The sequence below is a fragment of the Thamnophis elegans genome, chromosome 3 (genome assembly GCF_009769535.1).
Source record: "Thamnophis elegans isolate rThaEle1 chromosome 3, rThaEle1.pri, whole genome shotgun sequence".
NCBI classification, from domain to species: Eukaryota; Metazoa; Chordata; class Lepidosauria; order Squamata; family Colubridae; genus Thamnophis; species Thamnophis elegans.
In genome coordinates this window covers 58,394,402-58,422,377 of record NC_045543.1, presented here as the reverse complement: position 1 = coordinate 58,422,377, position 27,976 = coordinate 58,394,402, and the positions used below count along the sequence as shown (strand labels likewise).

General features: G+C 39.5%; 1 protein-coding gene across 1 annotated transcript in view; it reads left to right on the top strand.

Annotated features, from left to right (window-relative positions):
* The first annotated feature begins 2,506 nt into the window (after positions 1-2,506).
* KIAA1958 (KIAA1958 ortholog) overlaps positions 2,507-27,976 on the top strand; it is a 37,004-nt gene continuing 11,534 nt past the window's right edge. The window contains exon 1 of the mRNA XM_032214310.1: positions 2,507-3,656. Coding sequence (XP_032070201.1) covers positions 2,507-3,656 — 1,150 coding nt within the window. The remainder of the gene's footprint in view (positions 3,657-27,976) is intronic.

Here is a 27,976-nt window from a genome sequence, read left to right as displayed (position 1 = left end):
TCTCTTCCAAGTGAGTCAGGAAGTCCCGCCTTCAAAGTCCTGCAGTAGAAATCTTGAGCCTCCGAAACAGAGTTAAGACGAAATCTTTGATTCTCAAATGTAACCGTGATGCCGGCAGGGGCCTCCCATCTGTATCGAATCTGTTGACTCCTAAGCTCTTTAGTTAAAAAGGTGTAGTCCCTTCTTGCTTTCAACATCTGGAAAGGTATATCTTTGAAGACAATCAGGACCTGGTCATCAACTCGGAGACTGTTGTTATAAAACTTTTGCACAATCGCGTTTCTAGCTTCTTTTGTAGAGAAATGTATAATTATGTCCCTCGGGAGCTGTCGCTGTTCCGCTATCAATGAGTTCTGGCGATAGATTTTCCGAATCTGCCAATCAAAATTAAGTCCCGGTCTTCCCACCGCATGGCTGAAGGCTTCAGCAAAGGTCTGTTTCAGATTCTCTTGCTCCTTTTCACGGAATCCTCTGACTCTTATTGCAAATGCCTTCCTATTAAAATTTATCATCATAAGCTGTTGTTCAGTGTCTCTAATTTTTTGTTGTAAAATTTGAATATTGGTAGTCAAATTAAAATTAGCCTTCTCCAAACTTTCCAATTTGTTCTCTATTTCAGCAGAATAATCTGACAGGGCAGACACGGCTGCAAACGTGTTCGCCTTCATTTGATTAACTTTAGACTTTAAATCATCATATAGTTCCAATACAAATTCCTTAATTTCTTGTTTAAAATCATTAAACATTTTAAAGAAATATTCCTGTGTTAAAAGTTCTCCAGTAGAAGGCATAGGAGACAAAGGCTGTGGTTCCAGTAAAAATTCTTTGAATTCTTTAGACACATTTGTAGCAAGGCGCTTCTTTGACCTGGGTGCCATAATAAATACACAAGTAAGCAGCGCTTTACTCCCCTCTGTTTCCAAAGAAGAAGAGTTTATTTTGTTAAGGAGCGGTCTGCAGGAAGGTAAAACCGGCTAAGTATATCCACTATCAATCATCCACGGAGAGAAATCGCCATTTTGAAATCCATTTAGACAAAGAAGTCTCTAAGACAAATGGTGCTGGTATTTAAGATAGTAATAAAAACATAAATCTCACAGGGGTGGGACCCGCCCGTATCGATTCTAGCTTGAAAAAAAACTTTGTTTTGTCCTGGGGGGGGCTAGCCTGTCTGGGGCTGCCAAAAAAAAAAGGGCAGCTGAGAAGAACTGGCTGGAGATAAAAGCTCCGCTCCGGCTGGATCTAATCTCTATCCACAGCCAAAAAAAGAAAAAGGCTGTGGCTTACGAATAGACCCTAGCCTACAGAGCTACTCCCTGCCCCTTTCTTAGCCAAAAAGGGGTGCTATCTATGATCTTATTTAGATATACAGACCAGATCTCTGAGGAGCTCGGTGGAGCCCTCCTCGGCAACAGGCCACGCCCCCAGGAAGTCCCATATAGGTGATTATTATTAGGGTGACTTTTCTACATTATCCCTCCATATAGGTGATTATTATTTTGATTATTCATTCATTTTGTTTTTTTCAGACATAAAAAAGCTAAGTTCCTAGACATACAATAGTTCTTCCCCCTTCAAAAGAACTAATGGTAGCATTTTTGGAGGGACATTTAATGACCCTGTAATCCCTTGCATCAGGGTGAAGTTGGGGCAACTGAATGGAGCTGAGTGTTTAGTGGCCAGATGCCCTTCCTGTCGCCAATGCGGAGTTCGCTGTAGATATTTTCCCATTGTTCCCAGAGAGAAATATCTGCCGCTACTACGATTGAACCCACAGCCTTCTGATTGTGAGGTGAGAAATCCACCTCTAGGCCACTGCACCACTCCAATGATAGCAATCTTATGTGACGTGTGTGTGTGTGTGTATGTATATGTATATGTATGTGCATGTATATATGTATATATGTATATATGTATATGTATATATGTCACATAAGAATGCTATCATTGGAGTGGTGCAGTGGCCTAGAGGTGGATCTCTCACCTCACAATCAGTAGGGAAATATCTTCCATTGATGAAATTATTCATATAGGTAGTCCTTACGACCACAATTGAGCCCAAAATTTCTTTTGCTAAGTGAAACATTTGTTAAGTGAGTTTTGCCCCATTTTACAACCTTTCTTGCCACATTTGTTAACTGAATCACTACAGTTGTTAAGGTAGTAACACAGTTGTTAAGTGAATCTGGCTCCCCTATTGAGTTTATTTTTCAGAAGTTGACGAAAGTGGTCGCATGACCCCGGGATACAGCAGCCGTCAGAAAAATGAGTCAGTTGCCAAGTGCCTGAATTTTGATCATGAGGAGATTGCAATGATCGTAAGTGTGACAAATGGTCATAAGTACCTTTTTCAGCTCCTTTGTAACTTTGAACAGTCACTAAATTAACTGTTGTAAGTCAAGGACTACCGTATTTTGTGGAATATATATTCTAGTTCAAGTACAGACTTTGGTTCTAATGCACTTTTTTTCCCTTTTCAAGGAACAAAGTTATTAAGTGATGCACCATGGAAGACTGCCTCCATACATCTTCCGAAAACCTTTCCAAGCTGGTCAGTTGGGCCCACAGTCATGGTACCATTTGCAGCCTCATTCCAAATTTAAAACACCTCCTTTCAGAGGGTTCCCATGGCAACCTGACAGCTATGTGGGGCTGTAGTGCAGGCCATGCCTATCACTGGCCACTGACAGCTACTTGTAGGGCTGGCTCACAGGAAAGAGTTTGTTTCCAGGATAACAGAAGTTTCAACTCGGATAGTCCCAGCATAATCGGCATGCCTTCAGACCCCCAAGTTAGCCCGGTGGAACGCTATCCAGGGAGGTCAGGAAAAGCAAAGTTGGACTGTAACAGAACCAGAGATTCCTGCGATTTCTCCTACTGCAGTGAGCCTTCCGAATTGGATGAAACAGTGGAGGAATACGAAGATGAATCTAATCTTTTTGACATGGTCTGTGAGTCCTCGGTGACCGATGAAGATAGCGATTTTGAACCTCATCGTCAAAGATCTCAGATAAATTCCCTTAAAAGGTCTGGCCCATCTTCTTCGCTACATTTGGACTCTCAGTCTGAGGTCATTGATGGAAGCAGCAGTGATGTTTTAGCTAAAAAAATAAAGCAAGAACTCCCCGAGGATTATTATATCGTGGCGAATGCCGAAATCACTGGTGGCATTGATGGCCCTGCATTGTCCTTGACACACATGTCAAAACCTAAAGGTGGAACCTCCTATCCTGTGGCATCTAAGCTAAGTTCTCACTCATCTCCTTCCTTCAGTGCTGACTTGGATTTACAGAATGTTTCAGCCTCTTCACATGTTACATCGAGGCCAGTGACCCAGAAACCTCCCAAACTCAATCTGCCTTCCTCAAGCAGAAGGCCTGGTAACATCCCGACTGTAAATCCTCAGGTGGCCCTCCAGGTGCCTGCCAGCACTTCTAATTCTGGCAAACCTATCAGCATTCCTTTATCAGCCTTGCAGTTTCCTGGGCAAGAAGAGCTGTCGGCCTCAGAAGATCTCCAGCCTGGCCCAAATCAAGCTTCCAACGATGTAGCATTGTCTCCTTCTGTTAGCACGGAGCCAGAGGTTAGTTCTAGCCAGCAGCAGCCGAGCACTGCTCCCAGCGCAGTCACTGAACCGGTGGCACAGACAATAGCAGGTATCAACATTTCGAATGTTTCTAACGATTATTTGCTTGATGCATTTTTTAAAAATCATGGTATCCCTCCCCCCCAAAGTTAATGTTTTTAATTCAATGTTTACAAGCATTAATTGGTTACTGGTGGTGATGGTAGTGGTAAGGATACTGTTCCTATTGAAAACCTGAGGCCATAAGAAAGCAATAACTTACCAAGAATCAGTGAGATTTGGAGCCAAGATAAGTGGTACATAGCAGTAGCCCTTAGACCAGTGTTTTTCAACCACTGTGCCGCGGCACACTAGTGTGCCGTGACATAGTGTAAGGTGTGCCATGGGAAAATTACTTTATATATAGTCAATATAGGCACAGAGTTAAATTTTTTTAACATTTTCTAATGGTGGTGTGCCTCGTGATTTTTTTCATGAAAAAAGTGTGCCTTTGCACAAAAAAGGTTGAAAAACACTGCCTTAGACTTATACCACTTCATAGTGCTTTACAGCCCTCTCAAAGCTGTTTAGAGAGTCAGCATATTACCCCTAACAATTTTACCTCCTCATTTTACCATGGAAGCATGGAAGGCTGAGTCAACTTTGAGCCTATTAGGACTGAACTCCTGGCAGTGGGCAGAATCAGTCTGTAATACTGCTTTCCAACCACAGCACCACCACAATTCCTGCTACTAGGATAATAAAGTAGCTAATAACAGATTTATTGCTCAGGACAATAACCTACAACATCCTAATCTAAGTTTCTAACACTGTTATAGAAAAGGAATTATGTCTAACAGAATATACAAATTATATTGGATCTTTATGCCCATCATTTGTTTTCTAAAGGCAGGATATTCATTCTTAGAAGATCAGAATTTCAGGTAGATCATATATCAGGGTTGTTGCATTCCCTCTGAAGTTAGTGGGCAAAAGCACAACATTGCTGGGCAGAAAAAAATTCATTTGATTTCCCAAGGAAAGGGTAGAAGTTTGATATCTGTGCCTACTTTGTGAGAAAAGCTCTTTTTTGTATTGCCAGAACTTATATCAGCTTCAGTCTGTTTCTCTTACTAGTGTTTCTGACACTCTGGTTATATTCAGACAATTTCAATTCAAGAAAGGAAAATGTTAAATATGAGCATCAGGGTCCTGTGCCATTAAAGGTGTTTTTTTTTAAATAATTTTTTTATATATTTATTTATTTTCAAAACAAGCATATATTGTAAAAAGTATATCAGCTGGTTACAAAAAGCTTTTGTGCATCTCTTCCACCATCATCAAATATAATTCATATTAATTCAAATATCTTAACTCAAATATTTACTATATTAACATCATCATACCTCCACTTTTATTTGACTGCAGTTATTTAAACATCCTTCATCCTTAACTATACCAAAACTTCAATCCATAACCACATGCTGGCATTTCATTTACTTATTTATAAAATCCTCCATTAACATTAAGTCCTCATATCCTGTTTTAGCTAAACATCCATAATATTTAATACCAAAGTTTTCTAATCCTCCATGTATATAATTTATTATAATTATCCTTTCTTAATTTAACTATATCCTATATCACAGCATTTTCCCCCTATTAGTTAAAATTTAACTGCATATAGTTTTGTTTTTTATGATAATTATTATTGTTATTAATAATCTTTATATATAGTCCAAAAATATTTCTAACCTTCCCTTCTCATATCCAATTATTACTTATCATAACAGCTCAACATTGTATACATTACTGCTGTGACTCAGCAGCAGTCTTCTGTGAGTCTTTTTGGGATGCAAGCTTAATTATGCAGCTGGGGCTTGTTAGGAGATATTCTGGGGATAAAAGGACGGATGGTGCCACACCCTAGTTGCAGGAGTCAACGTTCCTTGGTTTGTTCAATATTGATGGATCATCAATCGTGGTTTATGTAAGATACACTTGGAAAAGTGCTTTGTTTTCTGTAACCCTGATTTGTAGAGACTTTGGAAGAAGTGCTTTGCTTTTGTTTTGTTCAACTTGTGTTGCCGTAAGAGAGATTTGTTTTGTATTCTGTTATCTGGTCAGAGACTGTATTTATGTTATTTTTGGGCTCGAAGCCAGTCGGAGCCGAGAACTGATAAAGAAAGTTCCTTTTAAGTTTGTTTGCCTGCCGTTTGTTAACGAGCAGAGAAGGGGGGACAGAACAGATTGACTCCTGCCTGACAAGCCTTCATTTCCGTAATTATGGAACAATTAATGGCTGAAAATAGACTAATGGAACAACAAATCGCAATGTTGTCGGACCAAATTCAACAGTTGCAGAAAGCTGCAGCTCCCCGCCCCCCCAGCCAAGGAGGAAGTGCCCAGTAGCCATGCCAGATAAATATGATGGGAGTCTGGTCATGTTTGCCGCGTTTGCCACCGTCAACCTCTGACGGTAGGGAGGTTGGTGGGTCGGCCTTGCAGAGGGTGGAGGACCCTGGACAGGGTGTTAAGGCTCGGCCAAAGCTGGTAGAGGTGCCATCAACCTCCGACGGTAGGGGGGCTGGTGGGTCGGCCTTGCGGAGGGTAGATGACCCTGGACGGGGTATGCCTCCAGAGTTTTGGGACTCATGAAAAAGGCACCACGGGAAATGGGTGAGGGTCATCTTGTGGACACGTCATTCCCACTGCATCCAGACCATCGGAACCCGGGGAAAGGGCCCTGTGGTGGGTGGTAGTGTTGTGATTCAGCAGCAGTCTTCTGTGAGTCTTTTTGGGATGCAAGCTTAATTATGCAGCTGGGGCTCGTTAGGGGATATTCTGGGGATAATAGGACGGATGGTGCACCCTAGTTGCAGGAGTCAACGTTCCTTGGTTCGTTCAACATTGATGGATTATCAATCGTGGTTTATGTAAGATACACTTGGAAAAGTGCTTTGTTTTGTGTAACCCTGATTCAAGAAGATACACTTGCAGAAGTGCTTTGATTTCTGTAACCCTGATTCATAGAGACTTTGGAAGAAGTGCTTTGCTTTTGTTTTGTTCAACTTGTGTTGCCGTAAGAGAGATTTGTTTTGTATTCTGTTATCTGGTCAGAGACTGTATTTATGTTATTTTTGGGCTCGAAGCCAGTCGGAGCCGAGAACTGATAAAGAAAGTTCCTTTTAAGTTTGTTTGCCTGCCGTTTGTTAACGAGCAGAGAAGGGGGGACAGAACACATTACTATCGTTATCAATTTTTATTTAACTATACCTATTACCAATGGATTTAACTAAGTTTAGCTAATTTTGAATTATACTCTTCCATCTATCAACCTGTATCTCTCCAATAACAGAACAGTCTTATATCTGCTGCCATTTATGGATCCAATTCTCCAACCATCTTTTTGAACGAATCCATATGAAGAAATCTTTGCACCTTCTTGTTTGTGGTATCTCTCATATAATGTTGACGCAATAGCAATAGCAGTTAGACTTATATACCGCTCCATAGGGCTTTCAACCCTCTCTAAGCGGTTTACAGAGTCAGCATATTGCCCCAACAACAATCCGGGGTCTCATTTTATCCACCTCGGAAGGATGGAAGGCTGAGTCAACCCTGAGCCGGTGAGATTTGAACAGCTGAACTGCAGAACTGCAGTCAGCTGAAGTAGCCTGCAGTGCTGCATTTAACCACTGCGCCACCTCGGCTCTTTTTAACGCCCTCTTTTTGTTTCCTTTATCAGCTTGTCTTTAATTCTCAGCAGTGGTATCAAATGTTTTGCAAATAGTATTTCATAGTCCATAAATTCTTTGATATTTTCTTCTTCTATGCCCTGTCTTTTGAGGTAAATTTTCTCTCCATTTAACTCCTCTTCAAATATTCCATTCTTTCCTCCCTCAGAAATAAACCAATTGTCACGAATATCAACAAGCTCAAATTCTTTATCTCCGTTTTCCATCTTATTTTGTATTTGATCCTCACAATTTGTTGCCAAAAACACCAAGTAATCCAATTTTCTCTTAATTCTGTCCTCTGTATCAAACACCCTCTTCAAAGCTGAAAGTATCGCTTGGAGAGATGCTTGAAGAGACACCATGTTTATACGCAGTTGTATTTTTTCTTAAAATCTCTGAAACCTTCGCAAGTGAAAGCAGACTACAAAGGGAACAGCTGTACAATCTTATCAGAATTTAAGCCAGAACAGCCAAGCAATAAAAGTGTCAAGATGTAAACAGTCAAATTGTAGTCAATTAGTTTACAGCCAGCTTACAGAGAGTCAGAAGAAATGTTGGAGTAATCTATCCATTTGAAAAGGTTTACTTAGAATCAATCCATGTGAATAACATTTAAAAAGTAAGATAACCACTGTCCAAAACCATTAGAAAGATCAAAATCGCTGCTAAGTTCTTCTATTCTTTAATTGAAATTAGTTTTAAAAATTTTTAGGCAGTCCGTTTTTCTTTAAACAATAAAAGTTTCTTACCAGTTGAAAAACTTTTCCTTCAAATTGCCCTGGCTTTGTCAGCCTTAAAAGACTGGAATTTTTACTGCCAGATGAAGACTTTAAACCTGCTTTTCTCGGAGATTTTGCGATATCCCCGAGATCAGCAAGATGTAATCTTCCTGTTCACCATCTCTTCGGGATGATTTAGGTCCATTAGAACCCCCCAGCAATAAAAGTATCGAGTGCGATCTCAGAGCTTTGAGATCGCACGTCGTCTCGTCATGGCATCCAGGCTCCGCCCCCCAGAGGTGTTTGTTTTAAAGCTATTCTACTTTATTCTTTAAAATAGTTGTGAATCTATATATATATATATATATGAAAGCAAAATGCCATTCACATGACATCACGAAATCTCCAGAACCGCAAAGCCTACAAACTTGAAATTTGGCACATATGTTCCTCTTGGCTTCTAGGTGCTCGCTAAGAAAGGATTTTTTGAAATGACCATCAGATCATTAGTTTTTCTTATATTATTATTATTATTATTATTAATAATAATAATAATAATAATAATACGCTCTGATGCTAAGGAGTTAGACGTTCTACTCCCCACCTGAAAAGATCTCTGTTCTAACTGCTACCTGAGCGTGGCCAGCGTGTGATTCATCCGGCCTGTGGGCTGGGAGTTTGGAGAGGATCAATGGGCCCACCCTGAGGGAGAGAAGGAGATAAGATAGGATAAGCTTCTGTGGGGCAAGCCTGAGGGAGAGAAGGGGAGAGGGGAGGCCGATCGTAACTACTCATTAATTTTTAAGCTGTAAGTATCGATTTACCAAGCCCGGTCATATAGTTTCATAGTGGGCACCAGTATTCAGCTAGTATAGAATAAAAGACAACAGCAGGGGAAATTACAAAAAGCAGGGGAGGATTACAAAAGAACCCCTCATTTTGTCGTAAAATTCTGTCAATGGACCAGAGTTGCGCATACTAAATCTCACCTGGTAGCATAATACATTTCTTCTTTCTTGCTGGGCTTTCTTGGAAGTTAAAAACAAGAATGCTGGTGGGACGCTTCCCCTCAGCAGAGAAGGGTAAGCACATCAATATACTACTTAATGTACCCTACCTTCCACAGGGCAGTCTTCTGCTTGAAGAGGTCCTGTAATTCAAATTCTGGGTAGTTCATGATTGATCCATTGATAAGAACCACACGAAAGGAGAACAGCAAGAGTTGCTGATCACCAATCACGATATGCAAAAACGAGCAAGGAAAATATTCAGTGAATCATTGTCTTTCTCACTAAGATTCAGTGGCATTTCTGTTTTAAGGTACAGCAGTCATTTTTGCATCATCCACAATATGCAAGTTATCCAAGTTAAAATGTAATTTTGGTGGAGTGTTTGGGGGGGTGGGCTTGATTTAGATGTGATTACCCTGCTCCCTTTTTAAACCTTGCATTGCCTGTTTTAGAGCAGCTTGGCCTGAATAAAATACGTTACACAAATTTAACTTACTTTGAAGTTTAAAGTAGATAACAAATTCCTACTCTAACTAATTTAGTGGTCTTTAAGTTAGAAAAAATATCACATGAACATTTTATTCATTTTTATCCCACCTTTATTTATTTTTTAAATGAATAATTCAAGGTAGCAAATATCCTCCTTTGTCTTCTATTTTCCCCACAACCACAACCCTGGGACATGGGTTGGGCTGACACAAAGTAACTGGCCCAAAGTTGGCTTTCATGACTAAGGCAGGACTTGAACTCATGGTCTCCTGCTTTCTTACCTGGTGCTTTAACGATTAGGCCAAACTGGCTCTTACTATTCAAACGGTGGCAAGTCTCTTCTGATGGGACGAAAAATAAATGGTGACTGAAAGCCAAACGAAAAGAGAATGATAAGAAAGAAGGCGGGGCTTAACAGTGAGAAGACGGACTTTCAGGCTCTCCCTGAATCTCCTTCTATTCCGAAGCATCTGGACGGTCCCTTTTTGGACCCAAGCTGTCCCGAAGAGACAGTGAAAGGTAGGAGGAGACCCAGTGGTCCCAGAGACATTCGCAAAGTCTCTGGGGACCCTAGAAAAACCTCCTTTGCCAGTGACTTCCGGATTAGCCACAAGGCTAATTGAAACTGCAGGCAGCCCTAAAGAAAGAGAAAGTGTTTTCAGCTGGTAAGAATATTTTATTATTTAGAGAGAACGGACCGCCTAAAAATTCAAACTAATTTAAATTAAAGAACAGAAGAATGTAGCGGCAATTTTGATCCTTTTAATGGTTTTGGACGGTGGTTTTAAATGTTATTCACATGGATAATGGATAGATTACTCCAACATCTCCTCTGATCTTCCGCAAACGGGCTGAGAGATACAGGCTGATAGATGGAAGAGTATAATTCAAAATTAGCTAAACCTAGTTAAATTCATTTGCAATAGGTATAGTTGAATAATAATTGATAATGATAGTAATGTATATAATGTTGAGTTGCTATGATGAGTAATAATTGGATATGAGAAGGGAAGGTTAGAAATATATTTGGACTATATATAAAGATTATTAATTACAATAATAATTATTATAAAAAAATAAAATAAAACTATATACCGTTAAATCTTAACTAATAGGGGGGAAATGCTATGATATAGGATATAACTAAATAAAGAAAGGAGAATGATAATAAATTATATACATGGAGGATTAGAAATTAGAAATCTTTGATATTAAATATTATGGATGTTTAGCTAAAACAGGATATGAGGACTTAATGTTAATGGAGGATTTTATAAATAAGTAAATGAAATGCCAGCATGTGATTATGGATTGAATTTTTGGTATAGTTAAGGATGAAGGATGTTTAAATAACTGTAGTCAACTAAAAGTGGAGGTATGATGATGTTAATATAGTAAATATTTGAGTTAAGACATTCGAATTAATATGAATTAATGGAAGAGATGCACAAAACCTTTTTGTAACCAGCTGATATACTTTTTTATAACATATGTATGTTGTGTTTTTTTGTGTTTTTTTTAAATCAAATATATAAGTATATATACAATAGAGAGATACAAAGTGTGTCTGTGGGGGGAAATATAGTTAGGATAGATTAGCAAAGGTAAGGGAATAAGAAATGATACTAAATTATATTTGGGTTGGCGGAAGTACCATCCCAAGGAAACATAAACTGAGATTTAAAATAGACACACCAATAATAGTAGAAAAAGAAAGGGAGAAAAGAGGAGAGAATGAAAGGAAGATGGGGGAAAGAAGAAAGAGGTAAGGAGAGGAGGATGGAAAGGAGAGAAAGAGGAGGAGAGAGGGTAGAAAGGGGAAGAGGAAGAGTAGGAGTAGGAGAAAGGCACGGGAAGAAGGAAGGGGAAGGAGAGGAGGAAAGAGGAAAGTAGAGAAGGGAGGGAGGGAGAAAGGAAAGGGAAAGGAAAGGAAGATGGAAGGGAGAGAAAAGGAAGGAGAGAGGGTAGGAAGGGAAAGATGAAGAGTAGGAGCAAAGGAGAGGTAAGGGAAGAAGGAAGGAAGTAGAGAAGGGAGAGAGGGTGAAAAGAAAGAGGTAAGGAGAGGAGGATGGAAAGGAGAGAAAGAGGAGGAGAGAAGGGGGATGAGGAAGAGCAGGAGTAGGAGAAAGGTACAGGAAGAAGGAAGGGAAGGGAGAGCAGGAAGGAAGAAAGTAGAGAAGGGAGGAAGGGAGAAAAGAAAGGGAAAATAAGGTGGTGTTATAACAGGAGGAAGGGATGGTAAATAAAGCAACCCAAACTGTATATTATAACCTATTAAATGAAATAATAAATGTATAAGAATGATAAATGCTAAAACACTTGTAACCAAACGACATGCTATATGTGATGATGGGTTTTTTTTCTCTGTTCTGTTTTTTCTTTTCTTTTTTCTTTTCATTGTTGTGGGTATGTGTTGTCTATGTAACAAAAAAAATAATAATTTTTTTTTATAAAAAAAGAAAAGATAATGATATAATAAAATGGTGGTAGGGGACGGGGAGTGGGGGAAGTGAGAAGGTTAAATGAGCAGATGAATATGTATGCATGAATGGATAAGTAGCTATACATGTGAAATCATTTTGATCAGTGGTGGGTTTCAAAACTTTTTGGAACCTCTTCTGTAGGTGTGGCCTGCTTTGTGGGAGTGGCTTGCCGGCCATGTGATGGGGGGGGGCAACTTGTAAAGTGTGGTGAAACTCACTTAACAATGCTCTTGCTTAGCAACCAAAATGTTGGCTCAGGAACTCTGGCATTGAACCACGCAAGTCTTAAAGCTGTCAAGTTACAAGACTCTTGCACCCCCAAATCTTTAGAAAAAAAAACCAGGGGTGTTCAAACTTGACAGCTTTAAGACTTGTGGACTCCCAGAATTCCTCCTCTGGCTCTACATCTTGATGATGTGCGGACGGGTGGAGGGAGGGAGCTGAAACCGGTTCTAAATGACACTGTAGATTTGTGGGACTTCTTCTATAGAAGGGGTTAGAACTGGCAGGAACACATCCCTGATTCTGATTCTCCATCTATCTTTTGGGGGATGTTTACGAGGAAAAGAAGTAGTTTGGTATCATACCATAGATGAAAAGGGCACATTCAGTGCCTTCAGAGAAGGGCATTCTTCAATTATTCTGCAGCTCTGTACAACAAAACCTTTGCTGAAAGCAAAACCTGTAAAAGAAGCAGTGGGAAAAGAAGTGGAAAGTAACACAGTCCAGGCAAAGATGGCAAATTAAATGGCAGAGTTTTACACGCAATCCAGAAAGACTGCTGTAATTGCATTGCTTAACGATGCTTCTCCAAGTAATCGCAAATATAGCTAAAAGCTAACTGTTTCTGAAAGAACCAGTGCTCCACTCCTTCCTCATCCAGTCCCCACCCCTATTTATGCTATCCTGCACACACACACACACACACACACACACACACACACATGCACGCACCCCCCCCCCCATGGTTTAATGGATGTATTACTATCCCTCCTCAACTCCCTTCACCACAAGCCCAGAACTGTCCCAATTAAGTCCCACCACAAGCAAACCAATGCTAGTCCACAAAGCAATGGCCAATGAGTCCACAAAGCACTTGAAAGTTTCCCAATCAAAATAAACCCACCAGAATTAAATCTATAATACTGTACAAGATGGTTCACGAGGCAAGAAAAGTCCAGAGTTCACAAGGGCACAATCCAAGTCAAGGCATGGCAAAGCACATCACAGCAAAGCAAGGCAAGAATCACAACGATCAGAAAACACACAGCTAGGAAACTGTCTGCTGTGCTAAAGAGCCAGCTTCTGGGGCAGCGCATTGAGAAGGACGAGGCTTTCTCCTTACGAATAAGCTGGCTGGCCTTCTCTGCTCCTGCCTTTTCCCTGCCCTATGTGTTCTTGGATCAGGTGCAGAAGGCAGTTCCTCTTCCTCATCACCGACTGCCTGCATCTGTTCCACCTAAAGCCTCAGGGCTGTCCTGCTGCAACTGTGCTTGAGCCAAATCCGTTTCATATAGCTGCTTGGAGCTATTGACCAACTCCTCTCCAGACATGCCTGGAACTTGTTCATCTTCCTTCGAGCTGACATCTGGAGAGATATCTGGGGAAGCATCCTGGGGAGTCATCACACTATTCTGGAAGATTATAGAGAAGGTAATTGGCCTCCACGTCCTAAGCAAACAGATTATCCCAACCCTTCCAATCAGATTTCAGACCAAAATATAGTATTGAGACAGCTTTGGTCACATACTGATAACCTCTAGTGGGGTTGGGCTGAGGTGATACATCCACCCTAACTTTTCTTGATCACTCTATGGCCTTTAATACTGTCGACTACAATATCCTTCTAGTTTAGCCTATCAAGGATTGACACCTTTACACTGTTCTCCATTGTTCTGGTTGCTGTTGGGGGTGAGTGACCTGGTCTGAGACCTTTGCTTTGCCTCAGGACTCCAGTTTCTTCCTTCTTTTTCATATCTTCATGAAGCCATTGGGAGAAGTTATCCATCAGCACAAGCTATAGTATCAATAGTAGGATAATATTAATGCTTTGTGGTCAGAGGTGGGTTGCTCTCGGTTCGGCCCAGATCGGACAAACAGATAGTGGTGGCTGTTGTGGCCCAGCAGGAGCCGTTGGAGCTGCCGACAGACTCCGATAGTGAGGGACCCTATGAGTCAGCTCTGGATGATGTGGAGGACCCTGGGCAGGGTTCAGACTCCGAGCAGGGACCAGAGAGGCTGGTTGGCCACCAGGAGGCGCCTGAGGCATGGAGCAGCGGTGAAAGCCAAAGGGAGTTTGTCCCGGACGCCAGGCAGAGAAGTCAGATAAGCGCAGGCAGCAATTACAGAGACATGGAAGATAATCGGGCCCAGGTGGTTGTGATTTGGCTCCTCCCAAGAGAGTATATAAGAAGAGACTTTGGGAGGAGACCTTTTGCAGGACACAACCATTTTACTAAGCTGGAGAAGCTCTTGTGTGTATTTCTTATCTGTGGGAGTCTGGGTTGCTGCCAATGTCTTGTTGGTGAGTAATTACTGTGAATAAAGCGTGGCTAACAGTAACCTTGTGTCAGCGTGACTCACCGTACGGAGGGGGGTCAGAACAGTGGCGGTGGGAGGCTCCACCCACCTGCCTGGACGCTTCTGCGCATCTCTGTTGCTCGCGAGAGAGAGCAAACCGATAGTAAAAAAATTGGAAACCCACCACTATTTGTGGTAATCTGTAATGAATCTCTTTTTCCTAGATTCTTATTGTTTTGGTTTTATTCTGAAAGTCAGGGAGTAGAAATTAGTGGAAGTTTTTATTTTAGCATTGCAGTCCGATTCATTTGAATTTTTTAAAGTTTAACTATTTTAAACTGGTATATTTAAAAGCCGAATCCTATACGTGGGGCTCTTGTCACATAGAAACCATTAGTTGAGAAATGTAAAATGCCTGTGGACAATAACTCTTTTAATTATTTATAAAACAGAATCTTCACTTAAAAGTTTTTGTTTTTGATACCGCCAAGTCAAACATTGAGAAACTGTTGAAGAAAATGTGATCCATTGTAAACATTGAATGTTTACTTTTTAGGTAGCATTTGGAATCCTTCAATGGCACAAGAAAATTTGTCTAAAATAAAAGTTCAGGTAGCCAGCATCCATTAGAAACCTTTTAATGCTGGAAATAAAAATTCACTATCAGTTTTATAACTTTGATTATTTCAGTAGGCGTAAAAATGCACCTAAAATATCTTTTAAACTTCAGCATATATTTAAATTTTGTTCTTAGTATTTTTTTTATAAATGTCAAGGACATAAATACATTTTTAGTCTTTGAATTTTATGTTTTTATTAACCAGAGGACACTTTCAGTGAAAAAAACAAAAAAAATGGTATCTTCAAAAGGCTTGTTTCTTAGATGTATTAAGTTAATTTATGAAGAAAGCTATGTTTGCACAAACAATTATTATATACAATTTTACTCTTTGTATATAAGTCTGGTTTTTTAAAATATCCTATATAATAAACATAACTGGTGAATTAGCCAGAATTCTACCAATTCTTAGGTAACGTTAAACTCAACTGTAATTTAGAGATAGAAATGTGTATTACTTAAATGGGTTATTTTGAAGGAATTGTTTCAATGGCAAAATGCAATATTTCAATATATCTTTAGCAAACCATGCTGGGTTACTCTGAGAGGGTATTCTGCCATAAGATTTTATCCTGTTTGTATGTACTCATTTTGCCATATTTGGAATATTTGTAGATGTAATTGCACAATAATAAAGTTACATCTACTTACTCTTTTTTTTAATTCTATACATGAATAAAGGTGCAAGAGCTTTGTTTACTACTGAATAGAAATCATCTATTTGCATCAGGCAAAGTACAAGTGGCTCTCATTTAGTAACCAGAACCGGGACCAACTTAAATGATGGTGGTCACTAAGTGAAACCGCAACTGTGCTTACAATCTTACTTCAGGTTTACAGACCTGTAACATTCATAAATGTAAGATTGGTTGTACCTTTTCATCATGGTTGCAATGGAACAACTCCTTTCTGAGGTAGTTGCAAAATAAGGATTACTTGTATTTAGATTTATAATTCAGGTATTAGTGAATTGCTCTTCGTCATGTTTCTCACATTTCGTTATTTGACTGGAGCTGCTTGGAGGTGGCTATATCTTGAGACTCACTAACTCCTCACACATGTCATTAAAACATGTTTATTTATAAATCATATATATTATGAAGAGTTGCTTCATTCTTTTGGGTATCTGTAATTTATTTATTTATTTATTTATTTATTTGAAATAAAAAGTAGATTATTGATCTGGAGCACTTGGGAACAGGACAGGCAATAAATCTTACATTATGTAGCACAGAAGACTCCCCCACCCCCAATATGTTGTATGCTGCCCAAAGTTGTCTGTGACAAGATAGGTGGCAAAGTAATTTAATAAATAGATTTAATAACTAACTAATTAAATAATCTAAATTATTCTGGGTGTAGTTATGCAGGTTGAGCCAACATGTAAGAGTTATTTTACCTTATATAAGATTGCCTGGAAACTCTTTCTTTAAAAGAAGGAAAATCCTTAGTTCTTTGCTAAGCCAGGTTTTAGAGGGATCCCCAGTGTCATATCCAGAGAGGTGTGTTCAAATGAACAATTAAACTGTTCTGAATGAAGCACGAGTCCCTCTCTTGTGTATGTAATAACAAGTTTAGAGAACTGTCAGTCATTCAACCTAGCTCCGCTGGTGAGCCAAATTTAATATGATTATACTGTTTCGAATGGAGGGGAGAGATTGATTTTATTTCTTTTCTTTTCTCCTCTTTTTGGTAATAAAGAGAAAATTAGTGTTCAGGCAAATAACAAGAAATAATGAGAAAAAAAAATCAAATTAAACCTTTATTTGAAATGCACTCTAGGCTGACAGAAAAGATTAGGCTGCCTGTATAGTGTTACAAGTTGTGTTACAAGTTGCAGTGCAATAAAATCTGAAATATATTATAGCCTGTTCTCCTTCTCTGTGTTACAGAATATTTGGCAGTCAACAGTTCCTATTTCTTGCAGGTTGCATCAGACTGAAAAGTATATTTTCAAGAAGCCAAACCATGGAGTAGTTTAGAGAGCAAATACATCATGGGTTTTTTTAAAATTATTTTTTAATACAACAATTCCATCTTCAATTAAACAGTGTGGGTACAAATATCTTTGTAAAATGATAATTAAGATTTACAACAATATTCATTACATTAACATTAATTCTATTATATTAAAATAATACTAATAATAATAATATTTGCTTCTCTTAACATATCTTCTTTATTTTATTAATCTTTTTCTTTTGTTTCCCTATTTCTAGCTTCCATTTTTTTTATCTAACCATTGGTAAAATAAGACCCTTGTCATATAATATTCAGTTTGTTCTTTCTCCTTAATTGCTAGTCTATTCATTTCTGCACATTCTAATATTTTCCTGATCACATTCTCATCTGTGGGGATCTCTTCACTTTTTCAATTTTGTGCAAATACAATTTTAGCTGCAGTCAATATATGAATAATTAGGCATGCATTCCCCTTACTATACCTTTTGGGTAAAATCAGGGGTGGGATTCAGCCAGTTCAGACCAGTTCATGCAAACTGGTGGTTCCCGCGATCATTTGGCCCCTCCCACCCACCTCTGCACTAGTCTGTCCTATATTTCCTTGTTTGAAGCCCAGCTGATAGGCGCGGCAGAGCGGATTGCCGTGCCTCAGCTGTTTTAATCACTGGAGCTGCAGTAAAAGGTAAGTTTTAGAACTGTTTTCAAACGCACGTTTGCAAAGCATGTGTTCAGTGAACCGGTTGTTACACCGATTGAATCCCACCACTGGATAAAATCCCCATCAAATACATCATGTTGTTGTATTGTTTAATATGCTCCAACAAAGTTCTTTCTTTCTCTTACTCTTACTCTTCATTCAGTTCTTGCAGATTTCCTCCACCTTCCAAGGCTGAATACTGAAGTCCTGTAACAATAGCCAGAAATATATCCATTTTCCTAAAAACCATGCTTATTGACAGATCAATGCTAAAACATAACTGTAGCTTTTCAAAAGGAAAATAAAATTGATCCCAGAGTCATTTTGTGATAAAGGAACATCTGTATGACCTGCAGGATGAGAAAGTACTATGCAGAATATATGAAATTGTTGCATTCTTCCTCCCCGTTCCAGAGCAATAAAATTTGTAGCCATCAAATCAATCAAAAGATTGCTATACACCTGTTGGAAGAACCAGTGGTCAACTCATTTCTGAGATGCGATGATCTTCTGGGAGATCAATAGACCTGTATTTCAAATATTGGAATGTAACACAGTAGTTCTGAAAAAACAAAGCACAATCAGAAGTCTTGGAAGCCAGATGATTATTCTCTTGGGCAGCCAAGTCAAAATGGCAACAGTGTCACATTGTCCAGCAACCAAATGAGAGAAAGAATATGCCCCTAACAGACTTAAGTGATCAGTAGCACCTGGGCAGTTCACAGTCCCTGACAGCATCATCCTTGAATGGGTCATTGAGATTTAGTAGCGTGTTCATACTATAAAACATGCATTAAGAGAAGAGGCAAAATATAATTTAGAACTCTGAACACTTGTTTCAGGCTATCTCAGCAATGTGTTGGGGATGAGATGGAGGTGATATCCCTTAAAAAAAGATTCACAAGACAATTAGCAAAGCTGGAAGATGAACCTTTGATAAAGTAGAAGATTCAAGCTTCTCATGCTTCTAAAGTGTATAGTATTGTCCCAATTATTCCATAAATTAATTCTGAATGCTTCTGGACATTTCCAAAAGTGAAGTATTAATAATTAATTAACATCCCAAACAGGCACCGTTATTGCTATGACATTACTATTTGTCTGTCCTTAGCATAGGATGGGCTGTAGTAAAGATCAAGTTAATCAATAACAATGATTTCCCAAGTTACAGTCAGAGTTAAAAATTATGAAGTTATTTGCAAGGTGGTAGTAGTTAGAGGGACACTGGCTCTGTTTTGTGAATTTATAATGACTGGCGTTAAGGGATACACCTTGGATACAAAAGTAGTGAAATGGTCTTTATAGAACAGATAGAAGCATTTTTTGCAGTTGTGTTCCAGGTTACATGGGTGGTTTTTTTTTTTTTTTTTTGCATTAAATACTATTTCTCACATTCCCACTTTGAAAAGCAATAAAAAAGTCAATTCAATCTTAGCTTTATCAGATATTGTCTCCTGTTTCTCCTCCATTTCCCACTGTGCACTTATTTATGTCACTGTTAGTAAACCCTGAGTAACAACCTAAGTGAAAGTATGTGCTGGGATTTCCATATTGGACATGAATGAATATATGTTCTGCTGTCTTTTAAAGTTTTGTGAATTATCTTAACAAAGTAGGCAGAGCATTTTATTGATATTTTTTATCAAATATGTAAGTTAAATCCTTCCCTTGTCCCATAGTTTAGGATATTGTTGCTAATATGTTTCTCTGCAAATGTCTGGAGATTTTCAGTCATCCAGATCATGGCTGTCCCAAAGGTGCTTTTCCAAAAGGCAATTGGAGTTCCTTTGGGGTTTTTTTTCCTGTGAAAACATTTCGCTTTGCTTCTCATCCAAACCCAATCTTCAGCTGGGTTGCTGTGCAAACTTTCTATTTCTTTTTGCTCCTGTAATGCAGATAATCATCCTGTTTCCCAGCCTTTTTTTCTCCATGGGATTTCTCCTGCATAACTCACTTAATTTGATTGGAGCTTTGGGGAAATACATTAAGAGTTCCAGTTTTGCTCTTTAACTAAAATATGAATGTGCATCACTTTCATTTCATTTAATAGATTTATAGGCCGCCCAATCCCAGAGGACTCCGGATGGCTTACAGAAAGAAACAAATCTTAAAAATATAAAGAATTAAAAAACAAAGAAAATAGATTAAAATCACATCATGCACCCACTCTGGTCGGGGCTGGACCTCAATCATGAGGTCAGCCCCCAGGCCTGCCAGAATAGCCAGGTTTTAATAGCCTTTCGGAAGGCCATGAGAGTGGGCAGGGTCCGGATCTCAGGGGGAAGTTCGTTCCATAGGGTTGGAGCGGCTACAGAGAAGGCCCTCCTCCAGGGAGCCGCCAGCCGACATTGCCTGGCTGGCGGCACCCGAAGAAGGCCCACCCTGTGCGATCTTATCAGCCGTTGGGAGGTATGCGGCAGTAGGCAGTCTCGCAGGTATCGAGGTCCTAAGCCATGTAGGGTTTAAAGGTAATGACCAGCACCTTGAATCGCATTCGGAGACCAATAGGAAGCCAGTGCAGCTCGCGGAGGATAGGTGTAACGTGAGTGTATCTTGGTACACCCAATATTGCTCGCGCAGCTGCGTTCTGGACTAGTTGTAGTCTCCGAACACTTTTCAGGGGCAGCCCCATGTAGAGCGCATTACAGTAGTCGACTCTTGAGGTGACGAGGGCGTGAGTGACCATTTGCAGTGCCTCATGATCCAAATAGGGCCACAACTGATGCACCAGGCGAACCTGGGCAAAGCCCCCCCCTGATCATAGCCAACAGATGATGTTCTAGTGTCAGCTGCGGATCCAGGAGGACCCCCAAGTTGTGGGCCCTCTCTGAGGGGTGTACATTTTCACCCCCCAGGATTAGGGATGGACTATCTGGGCTGTCCTTTGGGGGCAACATCCACAGCCACTCGGTCTTGTCAGGATTGAGTGCAAGTTTGTTCACTCCCATCCAGATCCTGACAGCTTCCAGGCACTGGCACATCACGTCCACCGCTATACTGAGCTGGCACGGGGTGGAAAGATATAGTTGTGTATTATCCGCGTATTGATGGTATTTAATCCAGTGCCGGCGAATGATCTCACCCAGTGACTTCATGTAGATGTTAAATAGGAGGGGGGACAAGACCGAACCCTGTGGCACCCCATATCTAAGGGGCATAGGGGTTGACCTTTGCCCTCCAACCAACACCGACTGCGACCTGTCAGAGAGGTAAAACGGTGCCTCCCACTCCCACCTCTTCCAGCCGTTGTAGAAGGATACCATGGTCGATGGTATCAAAGGCCGCTGAGAGGTCAAGGAGCACCAGGATAGAGGAATTTCCTCCATCCCTGGCCCGCCAGAGATCATTGGTCAGTGCGACCAAAGCGGTTTCGATGCTGTATCTAGGCCTGAAACCAGACTGAAAGGAATCTAGATAATCTGCTTCATCCAAGGTCCATCGGAGTTGGAGGGCCACCACCTTCTCAACAACCTTCCCCAGAAGAGGGAGGTTGGAGACCGGATGATAGTTGTTAAGAATAGCTGGGTCCAGAGAAGGCTTTTTGAGGAGAGGTCTCACCATCGCTTCCTTCAAAGGTTGCGGGAAAGATCCCTCCTGCAAAGACGCGTTCGTAATCATCTGGAGCCAGCCTCGTGTTACCTCCCTGCTGGTCGCGACCAACCAGCCGCCCGAAAGTGGCGACCCCCCAGATAGTTCCCTCTCTAGATCTTCTGAATCTCAGTCTCTTGCAGGAGCCCCTTTTTGCGCAGTTTCCAGGGTTAGTCCCATGAGTTTTTGTTCGCTTTTGTCTTCCGAAGCCAGAGCGATAAAGCTTGGCAGCCATTTCCCATCTTGCGCACTGTGTGTCAAAAGGTGGCAAATCATAGGCAAATCAGACTACTTATATAAGGTAAAGGTTCACCTCGCATATATGTACTAGTCATTCCGACTCTAGGGGGCAGTGCTCATCTCTGTTTCAAAGCCGAAGAGCCATCGCTGTCTGAAGATGTCTCCATGGTCATGTGGCCGGCATGACTAAACGCCAAAGGCTCACAGAGTGCTGTTATCCTCCCACCAAGGGTGGTTCCTATTTTTCTACTTGCATTTTTACATGCTTTCCAACTGCTAGGTTGGCAGAACCTGGGACAAGTAACGGGAGCTCACTCCATTACGAGATGCTAGGGATTCAAACCACTTAACTGCCAACCTTTCTGATTGACAAGCTCAGTTTCTTTGCCACTGAGCCACCACGCCCCTTCTGACTACTTATATAATAAGGTTTTAATTTATTTTTTTCAGTTCAAAGAAATACATGAAAAATATCAGCAGGATTTTGTTTTTGTAGCAGACCTAGAACTAATAGCTTAGAGAGCTCTTCAAATAGATGCTTTTGCCTCTGCACAGATTACATTCCATAGTGACAGCATTCAATTGAGGAGTCAGAAATTAACCCAATGGTTTATTTCTATGCATGCATCTTATGATTTTGATTGTGAACTGCCTTGAGGTGTTAGAAGGTGAGGCAAGATATAAAAGATTTGCATAAATAAAGGAAGAATATACTGGATCAAACTGCAGCAGTGTTTCTCAACCTTGACAACTTGAGGATCTGTGGACTTCACTCCCAGAATTCTGAGAGTCGAAGTCCACATGTCTTCAAGTTGCCAAGGTTGAGAAACTGGTCTACATTCTTCTATGATCCAACATTCTGTCCAAATTTGAGAAGCTTCTCCATGAATGGAATGGAATCATTCCTCACCTGGAATCATTCATCATCTGGAATGATTCTCAATTTTTTCTCAGAATCCATCTCCGTTCCAATTGTTTATTTTCAAGCATTGTTGCCCAAAAGTTGAGACCGGTTCCATGGAGAAAGGTTTTTCTGTGGATTGGAGGCAGAGGTGGTATTATGCCAGTTCTGACCAATTTGCCTGAATCGGTAGTGGAAAACGGAAGTAGCCCCACCCACTCACCCCAGCTCTACGGCATCCCATTTCGGCCCTTTTTTTAGGCGAAGCGATGAGTGAACGTGGCACGTGCGCTCACATTTGCGAACTGGTAGGGAAGGTAAGTCAATACAACCCTTGATCAGAGGGCTGTGGTTTTCCATGCTCCCTGCATCCCATGGATAGGGCATCGCTTTGCGTGGCCCGGTTGCTGACATGCCACAGACTGGTGGCAGTCCACAGACCAGGGATTGGGGACCTCTGTTTTAGAGGATCAGGGACTGCATTCTTTAATAGAACACTCTTTGTTATGTTTTCCTATTCCTTTTGCACAATTTTAAATAATCTATAATTGTGTTGAAGAGAAAGGCAATGCATTTTAAATCCAGTGATTTGATCTGATAAAATAGCATAAATGGGGGGGGGGGGCATAAATTCAATAATAGCAATGTTTTATAGCTTTTATCTTCTCTAAGAGGTGAGAATTGAAGTTCCCTAGGAAGTTCATACTGTATTCTGTACACTGAGAAGCTGGCAGCAGTAGGTCGCTGCACATTATATATTTATATTCCTGTGGATATAACAGATAAATTAGAAAAAGGCATCTGTGATTTATTGCATTTGGCAATACAATCTTTTTTTTAAAAAAAGTATTTACAGTCTAAGGACTTTATATGTCTTTCTTAATAAGTAATATATCAGCTGAGTACTGTCAAGTTCCATAGAAAACTCCAGAATGTGATTTACTGGGTTAATTACTGCCTTGCAGCTTCATGCTGCTAAGCCTAAAATTACAATCACATTCTAAAGTCGATTTAAGAATATTCACCGGTTAGACAACAGCATAGCTTATTATGATTAATGTAATAAAATATTTATTGCATATGATGCTTCATTTCTTTGTTTTTCAGTTTGCCTTCAATGACAACATGCAAAAGGTGAGAGTTGCAATTGGAACCAAACTGTATGTGATAGTCCGGGGGTGTCAAATTCAAGGCCCATGGGCCGGATCTGGCCGATGTGGTGCTTAGATCTGGCCCACAGAGCTGCCTTGGAAACCGCAATGGACTGGCTCACGGTCCTTCTGCCAGTGAAACAGAACTCTGGAAGGCTGCATGCAGCCCTCCCCAGATCCATTTTCACTGGCAGTAGGTTGCAGGAGGCCATTGCAATCAAGAACGGAGCTCAGGAGCCTGTATCACTGGCAGAGTGCTTGGGCCACCACAGGCATGGCTGATATGAGTGATGTTGAACTGGCCATGCCCACCCTGACCATGCCCATCCAACCCCCCCCGAGGTCAAACACAATCCTGATATTGGGATCAAGCAGCATGTCCATCTCCATACCAAAGGTCAATGCTTGTGTACATCTCTGTTTACATTACAGGTAGTCCTTGACCTAACAATAATCCCTTGAGAGGAGCCAATGTCGTGACGATACGGACATGCTGTCCTTATGCTCCGAGACCGCAGCTGATACTTTTGCTGCTGGGTGGTCCAATCGGACCTAAACCGTCCCGCAGAGACGGTGAACAGGAAGAATACGTCTTGCTGATCTCAGGGACATCGCAAAGTCCCTGATGGATCCAAGAGAAGTTCTTCAAGTCGGCAACAAAAAATCCAGCCATTAGGCTGATAAAGTCGTGGTGGCTCCAAAACAGAAGGATACGGAAAGAGAAAATGTTACCAGCTGGTGAGGAATTTTTGCCGTTTTAAAAGAGACTGCCTATAAAAAACTTAAAGTTAATTTAAATTTGAGAACAGAAGAAATAAGCGGCGGAATTAAGCTTTGAATGGTTTTGGACAGTGGGTTATCTTATTTTTTAAATGCTATGTTCATGGATGGAATTTATGCAAGCCTTTTAAAACAAATGAATTAAGTTTTCTTCTTCTATTTTTTTTTCTTTTATTATTATTCTTTGTAACCTATGGACTAAAATTCTCCTTTTTCACTACTGCGGGTGTTTTTTCCCTTCCTTCTCTAACTCATTCAAGAATTTGACTTTTATTTAACTTGGAATATAAAAAAGATACAAAAGGAAACAAAGAAAATTGTAACAACAGAGGGAAAGAAAAACACTGCTACTCGGAGGCTGGAGGTTTGTGTATTGGAAACAAAACACTCTTACTTTCTTCACTGATTATTCTGGCTTGGCACTTCAAGGTCTCACTGTTTGTTTATAGAGAGTGATAAGAAGAAAAGCATACAGATGTTCCTTTGAAGTATATCTTTAACCAGAGAAAAGTAAAAATAAGACCTTATTGTGAATTTATGCTTAATCTTGTAAAAACCTTCCAAGCCAGAGCAGCAGTGTTTGTCAGCTGGAGATAATAGCACAACTTCAACAGCAGAAAGAAAATTTAAGCCTGCAAAAGATATTGTTAGAAATTCAGAAATTATCAAATACATTTGAGAGAACGGAGAAGAAGCTGGAAAACCTAGAGCATCTAACAGTAAAATATGATGAAGAAGTTGGAGATGCTTATCAAGTGGAAAAAGTGGAGGTTAGAGTCCTAAAAACCGAAGAGGAAAATGACCATAAAGAAATTAAATCCGCTGATATCTATGGTGATTGGTTTGTGTCTGGAAATGGAAAGAATGGAACACTGAAAGAGGAATTAAATGGTGGGGAACTCTACTCCAGATGGCAAGATACAGAAGAAGAAAAAACAAAAGATGGATTTAAAGAGAGAAATTTTATTAGCAACATCATTGATAACACCACTGACAATTAAAGATAAGCTGATTAAGGAAACAGAAGAACGGCATCAAAATTACCTGAGAGACTTAATAAGCAATGAGTTGCTAAGAGGAGTCCATACAAATTTGATTAAGGAGATGATTAGAGGACTGATACCACAAATGGCAGAAGACATGAAACTGTTTTGCTACTAGAAAGATACAGGTTGATAGACGGAAGTGCATAATTTAAAACTAGTGAAATTTAGTGACAATAGATATAATCAAATAAATAATTGATAAGGATAATAATATATACATATATATTGTTATGAATCACATAACAATAATTGGATATGAATATTTGAATGGTACCCATGAAAGGAAGATTAGAAATCTTTTTGGTCATATATAAAGGCTAATAAAAAAGAACTGTTAAATTTAGTTAAGTTTTGATTATTAGGGGGAAAATGTTATGATACAGGATACAGTCAAATAAAGGAGGAATAATGATAACAACGTGTATATGTGTGTGTGTGTGTGTGTATGTATGTATGTATGTATGTATGTATGTGTACAACATAAGGAAACTGGATGTAAATGGTAAATAGTGATTTGGAAAGGAGGATTAGAAATTTTTGTTACTAAATATTATGGATATTTAGCTAGAATAGGCCATAAAGATTCAGTGTTATTGGAGGATCTTAGAAATAGCAAGTGAAATGCCAATATGTGGTTATGTTTTAAATCTTGATATATTTTATGATGAAGGACGTTTAAACAATTATAATCAAATGAAAATGGAGGTATGATGATGGTAGTATGTATAAATATCTGAGTTAAAATACTTGAGTTAATATGAATTATGGTTGATGACTGTGGAAGAGATGCATGAAAGTTTTTTTGTAACCAACTGATATACTTTTTACAGTAAGTAAAGAAGGAGGATACTTTGTGTTGTGTTTGTTTTGAAAATTAAAAATAAAAATAAAAAAACAATAATCCCTTTAGTGATTGTTCGAAGTTCCAATAGGACTGAAAAAAGGGACTTAACAACCATTTTTTCACATTTACGAACTTTACAGCATCCCCATGGTCACCTGATTTATATTCGGATGCTTGACAACTGACTCACATTTATGACGGTTACAGGGTCCTGAAGTCATGTGATTACCTTTTGCAACCTTCTGAGAAGCAAAGTCAATGGAATTCAACCATGTTACTAACTTATCAACTGCAGTGATTCAGTTAACAAATATGGCCAGAAAAGTCGTAAAATGGAGCAAAACTCATTTAACAAATTTCTCATTTAGCAACATAAATTTTGGGCTCAATTTTCCAGTTGTAGTTTTACCTTAATCTTGCTTCTAATTATTAATTTATTTAGAAATCTTTACTTTGGGTTCTATTTCTATTTTTTATTCTATTCTATTTTTTTAAATATTCTATTATATTTTTATCTTCTCATCTTTCCTACTACCTTCTTGTATTGATATCTTATGATTTATCATTTGTTTCTTATGATTTATGATTATAACTTGATTTATAGGTGGCGCAGTGGTTAGGGTGCAGTACTGCAGGCCACTTCAGCTGACTGTTATCTGCAGTTCAGCAGTTCAAATCTCACCGGCTCAAGGTTGACTCAGCCTTCCATCCTTCCGAGGTGGGTGAAATGAGGACCCAGACTATGGGGGCAATATGCTGACTCTGTAAACCGCTTAGAGAGGGCTGAAAGCCCTATGAAGCGGTATATAAGTCTAACCGCTATTGCTATTGCTATTATGATGTATGACTTATCACTTTGTTGTTTGTATGCACACTGAGTACTTATCCACTGGAGACAAATTCCTTGTGTGTCCAATCACACTTGGCCAATAAAGAATATTCCATTCCATTTATGTCAGGGTTTTTACAATAAATCAGAGTTACCATATTTTCCCCAAAATAAGACTGGATCATATTAATTTTTGCTCCAAAAGTCACATTAGGGCTTATTTTCCAATTAGGGCTTATTTTGGGGAAATGTGCTCGTCAGGCTGACTATCTTAACCGGGGCTTATATTCGAGCATTGCAAAAAAAACATTTTAGGGCTTATGTTAGGTCTATTTAACCACATGGACTCACAATATTATAAAATAAAACAATTAAAATCCATTAATATAAAACAAAAGGAGTCAGATAAAATTTAATAGCTTTATGAAACAGCAGATATGTATAAAAAAGGATCCGCTGAGGTAAAGTCATATTCATTATGTGGCAAAATGCAGCTGAATAGTTGAAATCTATATAGTCACTGTGAAGGTCTGTCCTTGTAGACTGTATAGGAGAAATAGATCCTAGTTGAATTCTAACAAAAACTTCAAGAAATTGGAACATTTTTATCTGACATAAGCAATTATTCCTAGTTTTTTTTTTTAATCAACTGCTACAATGCCTCTTGAGAAAAATGCTACATTCCCATGACATTCACAGAGCTTGGGCTTATGAGATGGATTGTATGACTCAGTTTTGCCAATTTTAGTAACTTTTTCAAATAAATTATTTAAATCAAGAAAAGAAAACCAGC